Source organism: Trichechus manatus, unplaced genomic scaffold (genome assembly GCF_000243295.1).
Source record: "Trichechus manatus latirostris isolate Lorelei unplaced genomic scaffold, TriManLat1.0 scaffold00097, whole genome shotgun sequence".
NCBI lineage: Eukaryota > Metazoa > Chordata > Mammalia > Sirenia > Trichechidae > Trichechus > Trichechus manatus.
Window position 1 is genome coordinate 9537195 of NW_004444033.1, and position 18157 is coordinate 9555351.

Here is an 18157-nt window from a genome sequence, read left to right on the forward strand (position 1 = left end):
AAATTGTGGCCAAGGTCTTTGCTCAGAGGCTGAAGGACCATAGCTCACTCTCTGAGAATTTCCTCCCACCTTGGCTTTACGACATCCTTCTCCCAGAGGTTTGCTTTCCTTCTTCTGAGTTTTCTGGCGTCCTGACAGTTATAGAGTCTGCTTTGGTGATAACACCCAAAACCTACTAAGATCTATATCGTTATGTCTCTTCCTGATGTGTACTGTTGGTTAGATCAAAGATGAGAAGATTAAAAAAGACAAAGAGCCCAAAGAAGCGAAGAGCATCTTGGATCGCAAGAAGGGATTCCCAGAAGTCAAGTCGCAGAACGGAGAATTCATGACCCACAAACTTAAACACACCGAGAACACTTTCAGGTAAGGGGTAGTGGCTAATTAGCAGAGACTGTCTTCATATGTGGGGAGAAAAAAATCAGTGTGCATCCCCTGTGCCTCCAGATGGAAGGGTGCTAACCAGCCAACATACTTTTGTTGTGAAGTCACTGGCCATTGTCTCAGAGATACTCAGTCAGCAGGTCAGGCTTTTCACATCTCTCACAGACAGGGATTATCTGCCCTTCCCGTTATTGAGCAAGGCGGGTCAGTGCTTGGCATCCATGTTTTTGTTCACTGACCTAATATGTTCATGTCAGATCGGTTTATTGGAAAGCATCATGAGTGGGTTGACTGTCATAGGTTCATTCTCTGTATGGTCCAGCCATCGTCCTAAGAGATCCTCTCCAGCACCATTCCCACTAGTGTGTTTTCTAAAGGTTGCAAATTCACGTTGCGTAAAACTAAAATTAGAAGTCCCTCGGTGGCACAGATGGTTAAAAGTCCTCGATTTATAGTAGAAGGTTGGTGGTTTGAACCTACCCAGACTCACCCCAGAAGACAGGCTGGTGATCTGCTTATGAAAGGTCACAGCCTTGAACACCCTATGGAGCAGTTCTACTCTGCACACGTGGGGTCGCCATGAGCTGGAATCGATTCCACCACAACTAACAACAAAACTAAAATTGGCTCCATGGCAAGATACAGTGAAACCTGTGAGAGCCGAAACTCGACTTGTTTTTCCGAGTCTCACAAGTTTTCTGCCCTTGGCAGGATACAGTCACCACTTTTCTATCACTCTCTATTTAGTGAAAAATACTTGAATTTTCCTTCTCTGACAGGTTTCCGCCTTACACAGGTTCCGGCTTTCACAGGTTTCACTATACTTGGGACACATTTGACTAAATTAATCAGATCTCTTGAACTCTGGCCTTTGACAACCCTTAATATGTTAATTTCACTGGGAATCTCTAAGAGGAAGGAACAGGGCATGGTTCTAAGGCTCCATTTAATACACTTTCGAGAACCCTCTCGTATAGATAGCTTTAGCTTCCTCTGCTCACCCACCACCCCCATCATATTGAAAATCTGGACAGATGTAGCCAGTCTATGCAAGTACACCCTCACTTTTAGGTACATTTGAATTCTGATAGCTCCCCACAGGTGTTGGAGGGTTCAAGTCTCAGAAGCCTACCGTGGGCACCTGGTGACTTAATTCTCCATGCCCCATTGCCATACACACTCCCTCCGACTGCTGGTTCCAAATGCCACTCCTCTGTCAGGCACTGTTCCAGAGATGCTGGGAAAGAGACTGGGGGCCCTGTAATGTGAATTTCCATGGGGTTGTTCTCTGGTAGCAGCCTTGCCTGTAGACCCTGTTTCTCTGGACACTTCAAATAGGACAAGCAACCAAGCAGATATTGTGTAGAAGCCTTACATGCTCTTCATACCAGAGCCTTCATAACATTCAGAAGCAAGTAGAACTACAAGGGAAACCCTGGTGGTGCAGTGGTTAAAAGCTGTGGCTACTAACCAAAAGGTTGGCAGTTCAAGTCCACCAGGTGTTCCTTGGAAGCCCTATGGAGCAGTTCTGCTCTATCCTATAGGGTTGCTATGAGTTGGGCTCAATGGCAATCAGTTTTGGGTAGAACTACAAGAATGGAGGTTTCTAGCTCATCTAAGAGGCTACGATGAGTAAATATAGTTGCCCCAAAACAATTTTTCTATACAAAATTTTGAGCAAAAACCTAGTCACATGTACACAAAGAAGTACCTAAAGTGAATGGAAGAAGGTGTGCATAAAAGGTCTAAATACAACTGTGAAGGAGTAAGAAGGGTAGAACCTGCAGATGTAACTTGGAATTGGCAAGAGAGTCGATGTGAAAACTAAAAGCATTTGCTGAGTTCCTAGAAAATCTAGACAGCAAGTGCATTCAGGCTGGTAAGCTGAGTCTAAAGTTGGCCAAGGGCCTGTAGTTCAGTGCTTTAAAGCCCTAGAACACTGTCAAGTTCATGAATAATGTTCTATACGTATTAACTAGTATTATGATAGTTTTATTGTTTGGTAGGTTAAAATATGTTTTGTACATTTTTTAAAGAAAAATCACGTTTACAACATCTGTCGATAGAACGACCCACCAGCCGCTCTGCAGGAGAAAGATGTGGCAGTCTGCTCCTCTAAAGATCACTACCTCGGTAACCCCGTGGGACAGTTCTACTCTGTTCTGTAGGGTCACTATGAATCAGAATCCATTTGACAGCAGCGGGTTTTGGTTATGTTGGGAAATCCAAAGAGCTGAGTGATTCAAAGAGAGAAAGAGTCATCACAGGGATAGTAACAGGTTGAACACTCTTATTTCTGACTCTTGCCTTAATTTTTCCATCTTTAGGCAGGAAAACTTATCGGAACAAGCTGCTACCATATTAATATTTAGTTAAGCTTAGTACCTACTAAAGGAGCCCTGGCGGCATGGTGGTTAAGTGTTCGCCTGCTAAGCAAAAGGTCGCCAGTTCGAACCTACCAGCAGTTCTACGGGAGAAAGATGTGGCAGTCTGCTTCTATAAAGATTACAGCCTTGGAAACCCTATGGGGCAGTTCTACTCTACCCTTCCTATACGGTCACTGTGAGTCAGAATCGACTCAACAGCAGTGGGTTTGGTTTTGGTTTAGGAGTTCCTGGATGGTGCAAACAGTTAATGCGCTCAGCTGCTAACCGAAAGGTTGGAGGTTTGAGTCCACCCGGAGGCACCTGGAAAGAAAGGCCTGACGACTACTTTTGAAAAATCAACCATTGAAAACCCTGTGGAGCACAGTTCTGCTCTGAGGCACACGAGGTCACCATGAGTAGGAGTCAACAGCAAGCGGTTCTGGAAGTACCTATTTAATGGACAGCAAGGCTGTGTTCTTAATGGTCACAGGCTTTGGTGTTATTTTTGGCTCACCTCAATAAGCCAAGGATAGAGAAGAGAACCTCAGGGGAAAAGTTCCCATATAAGGGGCTCCCTAATACTGAGGGCGAGCCAGCTCCCATGGGCAGAAACTGTGTGGACACAACTCTTGTTATTGTTTTGAGCACAGCTCCTTAAGTTCAATTTAATTACCGGCCCCTTTGATATTCCTGTTTTCTTATAATTAGATTGTTTTCTCTAAAACCTGACATCAAAGTTGCAACACAATGAACAAGCTGTAGAGGTAGCAGATTATACCACGGGTTTTGTAGAAAGTACAAAGTGAGGGTTTGTTTTGCTTTTTGTTTATTTTTTTAAGGTGGGAATTAAAGTTTTTTTCCTGATTATAGAAGAAAAATACATACTCATTATAAAACATTCAGAAAATAGAAGTATAAAAAAAACCCCACCACCCAAAGATAACCACCATTAACATTTTTCCAGCTATTTCCTGTGCATATACAGTCAAGAGAGACACACATGTATACATATACTATAGCCATGTACATGTGAGTATAAGTATACACTTTTAAATTAATTCTTGCATTATGTATAGCATTGTATCATAGCTTGATTTCTGTATCAATAAATACAAGCCTGGAATTCAAGTTTTAATGATGTTAGAGTATTCCACTCTATGAATGTATCATGATTTGAGCCCCGGTGGCACAATGGTTAAGCGCTCGGCTGCTAACCAAAAGATTGGCAGTTTGAACCCACCCAATGGCTCCGCAAGAGAAAAGACCTGGCGATTTGCTCCGTTAAAGATTACAGCCTAAGAAACCCTACAAGGCAGTACTACCCTTTCATAATGATGGACATTTTGATTGTCTAAAATGAAGACTGAGCGCCACCTAGTGGAAGCCAGAGAACTTTCTACAGGCATGTGTTTTCCCTGTCTGACTCCTGTACACAATGAAGAGTGAAATCATTTCTGAAGATGGAAAGACCTTAAATTAAGTGAGGAGATTTGCTCTCTGAAGCCACAGGTCTATGAAACTATAAGACCCCGAAAAAGCAATGTAAAGTTTTAAGAGCCCCTGAACGTTGCTTGAGTTCAAAGAATGCCATCTTTAACTGTCAAGAGTCTAGAACAATACTTTTAAACTTTTTTAACCTCAACCCATAGTAAGAAATAAGTTTTACATCCTGATCCAGTACATGCCTACATATATATTTATAGCTGAACCCAAACCCAAAAACCCATCCTAGGTGTAGCTACACCTAGACTGTAGAAATTCTGGAGACTTAAACGTAGGAATAGGGCCACACAGACTCAAAAGGTTTGAGGTGAGAGGTGGGGAGGTAGGCGAACATGTTCTGTTTTAATCGACTCATTATTTTATAACAAGTCATGTTTAACTTCGGATGTAACATGGGAGAATGAAAAGAAGAGTTAGCCTGGAGCAGAGGTGCAGTGGAATCTGGTCCAGCTCAGCCACTTTCTAGCTACCAAAAGTTTGGGAAAATTATTTTCTCTCTCTCATCTAAACCCAAAAAACTAAGCTAGTTGCCATTAAGTCGATTCGACTTACAGTGACCCCCATGTGTGTCAGAATACAGTTGCACGCCATAGGCTTTTCAATGGCTGTGATCTTTCAGAAGTAGATTGCCAGGCCTTTCTTCCAAGGCACCTATGGGTGGATTGGAACTGCCAACCTTTCGTTAGCAGCTAAGCACTTAACCATTTGTGCTACCCAGGGACTCCCCCTCTCCTCTTGGGTTTCTTTATTCATAAAATGGCGATAATAATCCTAACTTGCCAGCCTCTCAATTACTGTGAATATTAACTGAGATAATGAATATGAAAGGGGTATGTAAGGCATAAAAAATGATATGAAAGTAAAGCCCTAACCACATCATATCAAAGCTGACTCAGTAATTTTAACTCCTGATAAGGAACATTCTAGTTGCATTGGGGTCAAAGCGGGTAGAAAGTACACAAATTAAAGCCATAGGTTAATACATAGATTTGGTGAGAACTTTCATGGAGTGGCGATTTAAGAACATACGTTACTCTGCTTAGCTATTAATCAAGAGGTAATGGGTAATTGCATCTGCCAGCAAGGTCAGCTGCTAGAGTCAAGCTCGAGGCGAAGCTGTGCATAGACAGATTATTTCAGTGCCTACAGCACGGTGACGGCTGAGGTTCGATTCCCGGCCAGTGCACCTCATATGCAGCTACCACCCATCTGTTAGTGGAGGCTTGGATGTTGCTATGATACTAAACAGGTTTCAGAGGCGCTTCCACACTAAGACAGACTAGGAAGAAAGGCCTGGTGATCTACTTCCAAATATCAGTCATAGGAATCACAATAGTCTGATCCTGTTGTGCACGGGGCCACCAGGAGTTGGGGCCAACTTGATGGCAGCTAACAAGAAGCCCTAGACCAGCCTGTCCCCAGTCCTCTGAGACTTTCTGTCTTCCCCTCCCGCCTTACCCATGCATGCAAATTAACAGGGATCTTGGGGTGGAGGGCTAGGAGGGCCACTCCGAGATTTCAGAACTCATTCTAACAGTAATTTTTGGAGAACATGCTTTCCTTTTTTGATGACAACTAACATTTATAAATGATACATAAATTAACATTTATACAACATATAATCTCCTGGGAGGGTCCCTCAGAAGAGCTGCTGCGGTACCTAGAATAATCGGTGTTTGCTCCACCTTAGTATTTGCCGAGGACACCCGAGGAAAGAGGCAGAGCAGGGCCTCCCACTGAGACCTGAGATTCCAGGCCCACCCTCCCTGCCTGGGCTGCTGCAGGACCCAACGTCTCAAGGCAGGGGCCGTTTTGGTCTGGATGCGAATCCTCGGCCAGTCCCTCCGCCAGCAGACCGGCCTCGCCCCACTGGTGGGCGGCCAGGCCCCTGCATGCAAACCCCCTTTCAGCTTCCCCTGCAGTAGGGCAGCCGGGGTCCCGCATATAACCGCCCTTGGCTTCCCGACAGCCGCAGCGGAGGGAGGCCCAGCGCGGAGGCCAAGGAGGCCGAGGCTGCTTCCCAGGTGGAGGCCGGCCAGCGCCTGGAGGAGCTCCGGCGCCGGCGCGGGGAGACGGAGAGCGAGGAGTTCGAGAAGCTCAAACAGAAGCAGCAAGAGGCAGCCCTGGAGCTGGAGGAGCTGAAGAAGAAGCGGGAGGAGCGGAGGAAGGTCTTGGAGGAAGAAGAGCAGAAGAAGAAGCAGGAGGAGGCGGAGCGCAAAGTCCGAGAGGAGGTAAGGGCGCCGACGCACAGGTCCGCCACGCCCCTGAATACATTCTCTCTGGTGACTGAACGTTCTAGTTCTAGCCCAGGGAGCAGACTCTCGCTAGTGCAATGCTGCTGTTCTTTTGAACCTGGGCTCTCAACGATCAGTATTAAGTATAATAAACTTCCTGTGTGGTGAGCATGGTTCTAAAACCTTTATAAATATTAATTCATCTAATTCTCACCCCAGTTCTTTGATGTAGGTACTGTTAACATCCCCATTTTGCAGATAAGGAGACTGAGGCACGGGGTGGGGGGGGTGTAATTTGCCCGAAGTCTCACAGCTAATTTCTGGAGGAGCTGGAATTTCAACACAAGCAATCCACTGGGCCAGACCCACTACCCTCCCCTGCCTCCCGATGAACAACAGGTAGAGAGCCAGCAAGTGTGATGGGGCTACAAATTAGAGCTAAGAGCCACTGACAGTTGGTGTTTAATATCTGAAGAGTTTTTTTTATACACAAGATTTTTTAATAGATTTTTTTTTTTATTTGGCTGGGTTGTTTGTTTTGTTTTTAATGGAAAAGTAAGCAGACTTGAACGTAGCAGGCAAGGACCATATAGCCTTTGTTCACTCCTGTAGACCCAGGCCCCAACGCCGTGCCCTGAGAGGTAGCAGGAGCCCAACAAGTATTGGTTAAAAAGAAGGAACAGATGGTTTTGTTCCATCTTGTAAGACAGAACCAAATTCAACAGCTGAAGTTACAAGCAGGCAAATTTTGGCTCAACGTGTGAAAACATTCTTAACCAACTACAACTTATATTGCTACAGTTTACAGAGTGCATCATTTCTTTCATCCTCGGTACACTATTATTCTCATTTGATGGACAAAAAAAACCAGGAATCAGACAGTTTGAGTGACTTGTTTGAGGTTACCTGACTAAGAAGTGTAGAATCAGTACTGGAATCCAGCTTCTCCGCCTCTGAGCCTAGAACTTTGCTGGCTAATCTTACGAGGTAGTGTGCTCCCATCATTCAAAATGTGCAAAAAGACTTTAGATGACTTTCTGACCTGGATCCTAGGCAACAATTCTTGAGCAGTGTGGAAAGTCTGGATAAATGATTCCCAGGTTTCTTCCAGCATTGGCTTCCGATGAGCCTTTGGTAGGGAGTAATTTGCGAGGATAGAGGTGGTCGGATCCTAACTCTGCCACTTAGCAGCGGGAGTCTTGGGAGAAACCAGCAGTTCAGTAGTTATTGAATTATTTTGCGTTGGGTTTTCCTTATCTGTAAAATAGTATCTACTTTGCCGGATTGTTCTGATGATCACAGAGATCATTTTGTACATGGCACCTGGCATATAACAGGCACTCAAGGAATGGTACTTGTCATTATTCTTGTAACTGTTGTTATTATTTCGAGGAGGAGGAGGGTATCCATGAAGGCAGAAGGGAATCATGAACTCTTATAACTGGATTGGACCAGGAGATTTTTGGTCTAACCTCATACCAAACACAGGATCCTTCTGCACCATCCTCTGATGGATGGACAGTCAGCTTCTGCTTGAGAACATCCAGTGACAGGGGACCCCTTACAGTTTGGATACTATAAAAGACTACACAAATCTCTCAGAAAATCATCCATAGAGGAGGTGCACCTGAATCCAAGCTCTGAGAAGACAACCAATTGCCATCGAGTCAATTCTGACTCATTGAGACCTTATTAGGACAGGGGAGAACTGCCCCATAGGGTTTCCAAGGCTGTAATCTTTACAGACACTGACTGCTACATCTGTCTCCCACAGAGTGGCTGCTGGGTTTGGACTGCCAACCTTTGAGTTAGCAGCTGAGCACTTAACCATTGTGCCACCTTGGATCCTTCTAAGGAGACAGAGGAGAGTATGAGTATTCCAGGCTAGGCATGAAGGCACAAAGGGGTTAATAGGACAGGTTTCAACACCTGTGATTCACCAGTCTGGGGCAATAGCTACATGATTTCAGGTTGGCAAAACCCCCTGTAATGATCGAGTCAGTGGACACGCGATAGTGGGATGGTGAGTGGGCAGCGGTAAAATCCTCTAGTATAATTTGGCAGATGTAATACCATCCATTTATAAGACTTTCGCATGAGCTGCCTCATTTGTCTTCACCACTCCTAGGAAGTAAGCAGAAGGGATACTCATTGGACATATGCACAAATGGAAGGTCAGTGCTAAGTGACCTGACATATTGGTAACGATGATGGTGATCTTCTAAGCATCCTGCATGGGTGATCTCATTTAATCTCATTGACGCCCTATTTAAAAACAACAACAACAAACCAGACCTGTTGCTGGCCAGTCGACCTGACTCATAGCGATCCTATAGGACAGGGAAGAACTGCCCCATAGGGTTTCTAAGGAGCAGCTGGTGGATTCAAACTGCTGACCTTTGGGTTGGCAGCCGAACTCATAACCACTGCATCACCAGGGCTCCCGAAGCCCTATTAAGTGGATACTGTTATGGAAACCCTGGTGGCGTAGTGGTTAAGAGCTATGGCTGCTAACCAAAAGGTCAGCAGTTTGACTCCACCAGGCACTCCTTGGAAACCCTATGGGGCAATTCTACTCTGTCCTATAGGGTCACTCTGAGCTGGAATCAACTCGATGGCCACGGATTTGGTTTTGGTTTTATTATTATCCCTAAGGGGCTCTGGTGGCACAGTGGTTAAGCACTTGGTTACTAACCAAAAGGTCAGTGGTTTCAACCCACCAGCTGCTTCTCAGGAGAAAGATGTGGTAGTCTGCTTCTATAAAGATTACAGCCTTAGAAACTCTACGGGACAGTCCTACTCTGTCCTGTAGGGTCGCTATGAGTCAGAATCGACTGAAGGGCAATGGGTTTTTGATTTTTTATGATCCCCAGAGTCCATGCGTGGTGCAGAAGGTGAATACACTCAGCTGCTAACCAAGAGGTTGGAGGTTCAAGTCCACCCAGAGGCACCTCGGAAAAAAGACTTGGCAATCTAGTTCCAAACAATCAGCCACCATTGAAACCCCTATGGAGCACAGTTCTACTCTGACACATGTGGGGCTGCTATGAGTTAGAATCAACTTGACAGCAATTGATTGTTTCTTGAATTTATTCCCCCTTTACAGATGAAGAAACTGAGGCACTAAGCAGATAAGTAGTATGTCTAAGGTGGCACAGTTGGGAAGGGGCAGCACCAGAATGCAAAACCGGATGGTGGATTCCTGAGCTCAGACTCTACCTCTAGAGAGCACCAGGGAGGAAGACCACCCAGCCTAAAACCTGGGTCCCCTGCTCTCGGGCCAGCGCTCTTTCTTCTCCAGCGCTCTGTCTTTCTTTTTGGCTCAAAGTGGATATCGATGTCCTGTTGATCTTTCTTTCTCTCCCAGGAAGAGAAGAGGAGGCTAAAGGAAGAGATTGAAAGGCGAAGAGCAGAAGCTGCTGAGAAACGCCAGAAGATGCCCGAAGACAGTTTGTCCGATGAGAAGAAACCATTTAAGTGTTTCACTCCCAAAGGTTCATCTCTCAAGGTATTTTTGTCCCAGAAAACCTGATAAGATTTGTTCCCTTATTTAGATATTGATTACCCAAGGCCTTTGCGTCATTTATCTTTTTTGCTATCCTTCTTTCAGCTATTTCACAGCTTCTTTTTGCTTCCAACAGGTGGAAGGGAGAGAAAGAAAATGATGAGATCTGTATCTGTTATTTATTAGATACTTTGGTATCAATTAGGAGCCCTAGTGGCACAGAGATTGAGTGCTCGGCTGCTAACTGTAATGTCAGCAGTTCGAACCTACCTGCTCCATGGGAGAAAGATATGGCAGTCTGTTTCTGTAAAGCTTACAGCCTTGGAAGCCCTATGGGGCAGTTGTGTTTGGTCCTCCAGGGTCACTATGAGCCGGAGTCAACTCGAGGGCAGAGGGTTTGGTTTTTTTGATTTGGTCTAAATTAAAAATGGCATTGAATGATTGTCTCTAGATTGCACTGACCCATGCTCTCCATGTGGCTCATTGCTTTGAGCAACTGAGAATGGAAACATTTAAAATTTAGAAAACAAGCAAATACAATGATTTGAGCTGCTTTTCCTGCTAGCTGTTCATTTTTTTCTCTGCCATTATTAAAAGCAGGGCAGCTAGAAATAATACAGGTTCAAATTTTAAAGCTATTATCTTGGGAGGAGGCGAAACCTGATTTGGATAGGATGCTTTGCTAGGATGGGATTGGACCAACTACCGCTTTCATGGGCCATTGCTCCTAGTTAATGAAAGACGGAAGTGATGCCAAGAGGGAAAAGAAGAAGCCAGAAGGAGCTGAGTCACAGACATGCTAGAACAGTTGAGATGTCGGGAGAAGATAGCAGACTCAAGAAAGTACTATCTCTTACTTAAAAATCAATCTGCCATTATTTTTCAAAGGTGTTTTTTCTTTGAGGGTTGACATTTGTTGAGCACCTACCATAGTGCCTTGCACATGGACGATAATATTTGTTGAATGAATGAATATACAGAGATTGCAGCTTTTAACATTTTTATTCCACCCTCACCTTCCATCCACCTAATGAGATTACAGAGCATTGGCACTGGGCAAGCCAACCAGCCAGTTGCCGTCAAGTCAATTCTGACTCATGGCAACGCCGTATGTGTCAGAGTAGAACTGTGCTCCATGGGGCTCTCCATGGCTGATGTGTCAGAAATAGATTGCAGGCCTTTCTTTTGAGGTGCCTCTGGGTGGACTTGAACCTCCAACCTTTCGGTTAGCAGCGAAGTGCTTAACCATTTGTCATACCTAGGGACTCCTAAGAAGCCATTTTATCTCCTCCCTCTGGCAGAAAGGCATGTGTGAGCAATCAATTAAAATAGATCTCTAAAAAAAAAGCAACACATTTTTACTGTCTGTATAACAGAAGGAGGAGCCCTGGTGGTACAGTGGTTAAGCTCTCGGCTGCTAACCAAAAGGTCTGGTGGTTCGAACCCACCAGGCACTCTGAGGAAGAGAGATGTGGCAATCTGCTTCCGTAAAGATTTACAGCGTTGGAAACCCTGTAAGATAGTTCTGCTCTATCCTATAGAGTCACTATGAGTCGGAATTGACTCAATGGCAACTTTTTTTTTTTTTAATAACAGAGGCTTGTGTTCAGGAACAATCTATTGCTTTCTCATGGCATGTGGCTTGAAGGCCTTGCTGTGGCTCAGGGTTCAGAGCTCCACCCCATATTCTACAACTGAATTCCAATTGCTGTTGATACATTGGCCCTGCAACTTTTATAAACAACCCAAGTTCACATTATAGAATGCCAGTGGGAGGAAAAAGATTTGATATTTGACCTCAAAATATGATGAACTAGGGCGTTCTGTTAATTTCTCATGACTTCTGGTCCCTGTTTGGGAAACTCTGGTTTCTCATAATTAAATGTTGGCAGTGAATGATTGTGTTTACGTAGTCCATGGAAAGAATAAATTTTTAAGTCAGTTAGCTTTAAAAGTTTTTTTCTTTTTCATTGTTTTCCACATATTGGAAGGTCACGCAGTCGTATGCAAAGAAAGTTTTTCTACCAGCTGATATTGATGGTAATTACTCTGATGATAGGTAGCAGAGGACATTTCTAGCCCGGAGCTGGGTATCAGAGGGAGTCAACAAATATTTGTTGACTTATAAAGAGCATCTGAAATGGAGTGATGGAGTTTCAGTAGAATGTAATGTTTGATGGAGTGAGGTTGATGGAGTTGTTAGTCACTGTCGAGTCCATTCTGACTCATGGTGACCCCATGTGCTCAAAGTAGAGCTGCTCCACAGGGTTTTCAAGGCTGTGACCTTTCAGAAGCAGGTTGCCAGGCCTGTCTTCCGAGGCACGTCTGGGAGAGTTCGAACTGCCAACCTATCTGCTAGTAATCAAGCGCTTAACTGTTTGCAGTTTTCTAATACTAATAGCATGCTTTTCTTCCAGGGTTTTATCAGAACAACACTGCCACCTCTCGGTGTTCAGAAGAACCAATTTCCCTTATTAAAGATTAGAAAATTTATAAATTAAGGAGCCCTGGTGGTGCAGTGTTAAGCACTCGGCTGCTAACCAAAAGGCTGGCGGTTCGAACCCACCAGCCATGCTACGGGAGAAATATGTGGCTGTCCACTTTCATAAAAATTGAAAACCCTATTGGGTAGTTCTCCTCTGTCCTGTAGGGTTGCTATGAGTTCAAATTGACTCCATGGCAATGGATTTGGATTTTTTTGTTTGTTTGTTTTGGTGGCACAATGGTTAAGTGCTTGGCTGCTAACCACAAGTTCCAAAATTTGAACCCATCAGTGGCGCCACAGGAGAAAAGACCTGGTGATCTGTTCCCGTAAAGATTACAGCCTAGGAAACTCTATGGGGCAGTTCTACTTTGTCCTGTAGGGTCACTATGAGTCGGAATCGACTCAACGGCACGCGACAACAACGACAATTCACAAATCCAGTATAAGCTGTTGAATCACCTAGACTCTTAGACTAAGTGAAGGAATTTTCCAACAAGAGTGTATCAGAAAGTGGCAAAATGTCATCATGAAGTCAAGATGTATGAGATATTGCAGATACAAGAGGAAGAGGAGGAGGCTGGGAGCCTCTGTATTTGAATGGATGGGTTGGCCAAGGTTAGAAAGATGGTCCTGGAATCAGAAAGATGCTAAAGGTGCAACAAAAAACAAGTCTCCCCTCTGCCCCTCCCCTCCAAGGCGCCTGTGTTCGCCCACCTCACCGTACGTCTCATAGTTTCCCAAATCTCTGTACATGTGTTACTAGAAATTTCCTCTCTCTTCTAACCCATGCACTCACACCCTCCCTTTCATAAACTTAGGTATCACATTATATAAACTATAATAAAAAAACAAATCAAATCCACTGCTGTTGAGTTGATTCCGATTCATGGCAATCCCATGCCGGCAGAGTAGAACTGCTCCATGGGGTTTTCAAAGCTGTAACCTTTGGGAAGCAGATCACTAAGCGTTCATCTACGGTGCCTCAGGGTGGGTTTGAACCATCAACCTTTCAATTAATAGTCGAGTGTGTAACTGTTTGCACCGCCCAAGGACTCCCATAAACTATAATGCTCAGCTCAAATGTCAAAGCTAGTGAGAAGCCTTCCCCACTCCCCCAGATTTTCTCTTCTCCTAGTTCTGTTTCATTTTGCTTGTTATCTCACATGGTATCTACCAGTGAATTTTAAATATTTTATTTAGTTGCCCTACTAGTCTTCTCTTTCACAGCCAATGCACCTCATGCACAGCCACCATCCACCAGTGGAGGCTTGCGTGTTGCTATGATGCTGAACAGGTTTCAGTGGAGCTTCCAGACTAAGATGGACTAGGAAGAAAGGCCTGGCAGTCTGCTTCTGCAAATCAGCCAACGAAAATCCTATGGACCACAACAGTTGATCCACAGCTAATCATGGGGATGCTGTAGGACCAGGTGGCATTTTGTTCCATTGTACATGAGGTCGCCATGAGTCAACAACTTAACAGCAACTAACAGCTAAAACAACAGTAGTCTTCTCTACTGAATTTGTGCTCCTTCAAGGTTGGGACCCTGTCTTACTCACCGTTGGGTATCCAACTTCATGTAGCAGATCCTGAGTATATAATTTATTGGCTGATTGTTTGGTCGACAGGCTGACTGGGTTAGAAGTTGGATGGGTGGACAATATTAAAAGGGTCAGTTGTGTTGCACACTTCCAAAATATTTCATCTTATTTAATTGGGCACTTTTGCTGCAGAAATGCACCTCCAAGTTTCTAATTAAAATCAGAAAAATAAGATTTATTTTATAGACTCTTTACATTCCATAAACTCAGAGCTATCTATAGCACCTTTTTGCATACACCTTTGCTTTTATGTTTGTAAGAAATCATTAGAAAGAATGAAGTGCCCTCACTAACATCTGTAAAAGTGTTATTCAACTGATATTAGGAGTGAAGCATGTTTTCCAAAAAGCTTTAAAAAAAAAAAAAAAAAAAACCCGTTGCTGTCGAGTCAATTCTAACTCACTGCAACCTTATAGGACAGAGTACAACTGCCCCACAGGGTTTCCAAGGCTGAAATCTTTACAGAAGCAGACTGCCGCATCTTTCTCCTTTACAGCGGCTAGCAGTTTCGAACTGCCAACTTTTCGGTTAGCAGCCAAGGGCTTAAAGCTTAGAAGGATTTATTAACAGTCCATAAGTCCCAGACCAACCCAGGCCAGAAAGAGCATCTAACGTCTCGGAGGACAGTGGGTGAACACTCAGCCACACCAGGGGAGGGGTACTGTAGACTAGCAGAATCCTTGGCTGCCCCAATGGGGCAGATCTACTCCAGACTAAACGGAGCCTTTCTGCACCCCTGTGCTTTGGCACACGCGATCATATGCAAAGAAACTTCTACTATTCGCTCATATTGATAAAATCAACAGGTGGCAGAGGACGCTACTGCTGGCTTCAGTGTTGGATCTCACAGGGAGTCAACAAATACTTGCGGACTTCTTAAGAACACCTGAATTTGAGTGATGCCGTTTCAGTAAATACAGTGTTTGATTTAATAGCTTTAGTTTTAACAAGAAAAGGGTCCCGGCATCAAAAAAGAAAAAAAAGAATTCATTAAAGACTACTAAACTACCCAGTTAGCATATATCTTAGTTTCTCTGGGTTTATTTCCTTATTTCTCACTTGGCTGAAATGGGCTTCAGGGGAGGCTTCGTCACCCATTCCTGATGATGGTGCCTTCTTCATTCCATGACCCCCGCCCCATCTGTTACGTTCCAGGGTAATTTACGTGCAGCAGTAGGCTTGGTAGCTATCAGGTTAGAAAATCAAGCTAAGCAGTAAGTAGGTAGGCCACCTTTCCCAGTTATCTTTCTTCTTTGATCTTATTACATACCAAATATACAGCTAAAACCATACAGGAAAATTATGCTAATCAAATAGTAGGGTATGTCGATACTCACGTAAGTACACCTAAAAAATAACTATCTATTTTTGGAAAATCATTGGTATAGTCTTAAAATGTAACCATTTTTACTCCACTGGTCTCACCCCTTTGGGAGCAAGTGAGAATGAAGAGAACAGGATACAAGGAAAAGATTAGTCCAAAGGACTAATGGACCACAGCTACCAAGGCCTCCGCCGGACTGAGTCCAGTACAGCCAGAGGGTGCCCAGCTACCACCACTGACTGCTCTGACAGGGATCACAATAGACGGTCCTGGACAGAGTTGGAAAAGGATGTAGAACAAAATTCTAACTCACAAAAAAAGACCAGATTTACTAGCCTGACAGACTGGAGAAACCCCGAGAGTATGGCCCCCGGACAGCCTTTTAGCACAGTGGTGAAGTCAGTCCCAAGGTTCACTGCTCAGCTGGGGATTGGACATCCCCATAAAACAGAACGGGACTAATGAGGCACAGCAGTCCAGGGACAAGGACTAGAAGGCAGGAGGGGACAGGAAAGCTGGTGATAGGGAACCCAACGTTGAGAAGGGACAGTGTTGACATGTCGTGGGGTTGTTAACCATTGTCATAGGGCAATATGTGTACTAACTGTTTAATGAGAAACTATTTGTTCTGCAAACCTTCATCTAAGGTACAAAAAAAAAGAATTATCTAAGTGAGATCAGGTTGACAATAGCAACTCAAAAGGTTTGATGGGAAGCCTGGGGGCAGTGAGTTGAAGATAATGATGATGGCATAATTTGGAAAAGGAGAGTGAGAATAGCAGCACAACCGGAAGAATGTAATCGATGGCGCTGAATTGTACATATAGAAACTTTTGAAATGGTGTAACTTTTGCTGTGTATATTTTCACCAAAAAAAAAGGTCCTCCAAGGTTGAGAAGGGAGAGTGTTGACATGTCATGGGGTTATTAACCAATGTCATAAGCAATATGTGTACTGACTGTTTAATGAGAAACTATTCTGTAAACCTTCGTCTAAAGTAAAATTTTAAAAATTTATAAAAAATACAGATCTTTGCATCAGATTTGCCCCCCCCCCAAAAAAAATGTAATCATTTTGTCACTGATTTATTATTTCAGAGGCGTTTTGATTTCATTCTTATCTGGATTTTAATTTTCCTCCAGAACTTTCAATTTCTTTATACGCTTTGTCTATGATCTTCCAATCCTACTTTCATCCCCCAAATCCCACTTTCAAATACCTTACACTTAGTTTTCCTCTCTTGCAAAGCATAGCACCCCAATACTGTCCCACCTTATACAATCTTTAGCATGAGAAGGTCGTGACTTGGGCTGAGAAACACTATTTCTCAGCAGAAAATATTAACCAGGTTGATTTTTCTTTTCAATTCCCAGATAGAAGAGCGAGCAGAATTTTTGAATAAGTCTGTGCAGAAAAGGTAAATACGGTTGATTGTTCCATTGAGAATCATCAACTATTCTTTGTATGGAAAGCGTCTCTCATATTTTTGTGTGTATTTAGCAGCGGTGTCAAATCAGCTCATCAAGCTGCAGTGGTCTCCAAGATTGACAGCAGACTGGAGCAATATACCAGTGCAATTGAGGTGAGTGCTGCCTTCTGTGGTATTGCCTAAGAGAAACAGACTGTGATTACATAGAAATAATAGCAACAGCTAGGACAACAGTTAAGTCCAGTAGCCATGTGAGTATTAGAATATCAATGATGCTTTATTGCTCTTTGAAATAGTTATAGAATTGGACAGTGATAAAGATGAACTATAGACAAGTTTTAAATATAGTTTACAACTTTCATTGGGCATGGGGTTACACAAGTATTTATTTACTATCGTATTAAGTGCCATGAAAGAAAAATGTAAGCACTATGATGTGTGCCAAGAGAGCACGCGATAGGGGAGTGATAGTTTGGGAGAGCAAAGAAGGTTACCCTGAGGAAGTGACTTTTAAACCCAGCTCTGACAGAAGGCTTAGAAGTGTTGGGTGAAAAGGAAGGGTGAAAAGTCTTCCATACAGAAGCGAGCACAACTTGTACAAGGCAATGTCATGAAAACTCCATAGAAACGTCCAAACTCCCTGAGGGACCAAACTGCTGGGCTGAGGGCTGTGGGGACTGTGGTCTCAGGGAGCATCTAGCTCAACTGGCATAACGTAGTTTATAAAGAAAATGTTCTACATTCTACCTTGGTGAGTAGCATCTGGGGTCTTAAAAGCCTGTGAGCAGCCAGCTGAGATACTCCACTGGTCTCACCCCTTCGGGAACAAGGGAGAATGAACAAAACAAGACACAAGGGAAAGATGAGTCCAAAGGACTAATGGACCACAACTACCATGGCCTCCACCAGACTGAGTCCAGTACAACTAGATGGTGCCCAGCTACCACTACTGACTGCTCTGGCAGGGTTCACAACAGAGGGTCCCAGACAAAGCTGGAGAAAAACATAGAACAAAATTCTACCTCACAGACAAAGACCAGACTTACTGGCCTGACAGAGACTGGAGAAACCCCGAGAGTATGGCCCCTGGACACCCTTTTAGCTCAGTAATGAAGTCACTCCAGAGGTTCACCCTTCAGCCAAAGATTAGACAGGCCCATAAAACAAAATGAGACTAATGGGGCACAACAGCCCAGGGACAAGGACTAGAAGGCAGGAGGGGACAGGAAAGCTGGCAATAGGGAACCCAAGGTTGAGAAGGGAGAGTGTTGACATGTCGTGGGGTTGTTAACCAATGTCATAAAACAATATGTGTACTAACTGTAT

General features: G+C 43.9%; 1 protein-coding gene across 1 annotated transcript in view; it reads left to right on the top strand.

Annotated features, from left to right (window-relative positions):
• Positions 1-18157, top strand: part of CALD1 (caldesmon 1) — a 163490-nt gene that overhangs the window by 133300 nt on the left and 12033 nt on the right. The window contains exons 7-11 of the mRNA XM_023737132.1: positions 224-366; positions 6223-6484; positions 9855-9995; positions 16776-16819; positions 16903-16984. Coding sequence (XP_023592900.1) covers positions 224-366; positions 6223-6484; positions 9855-9995; positions 16776-16819; positions 16903-16984 — 672 coding nt within the window. The remainder of the gene's footprint in view (positions 1-223; positions 367-6222; positions 6485-9854; positions 9996-16775; positions 16820-16902; positions 16985-18157) is intronic.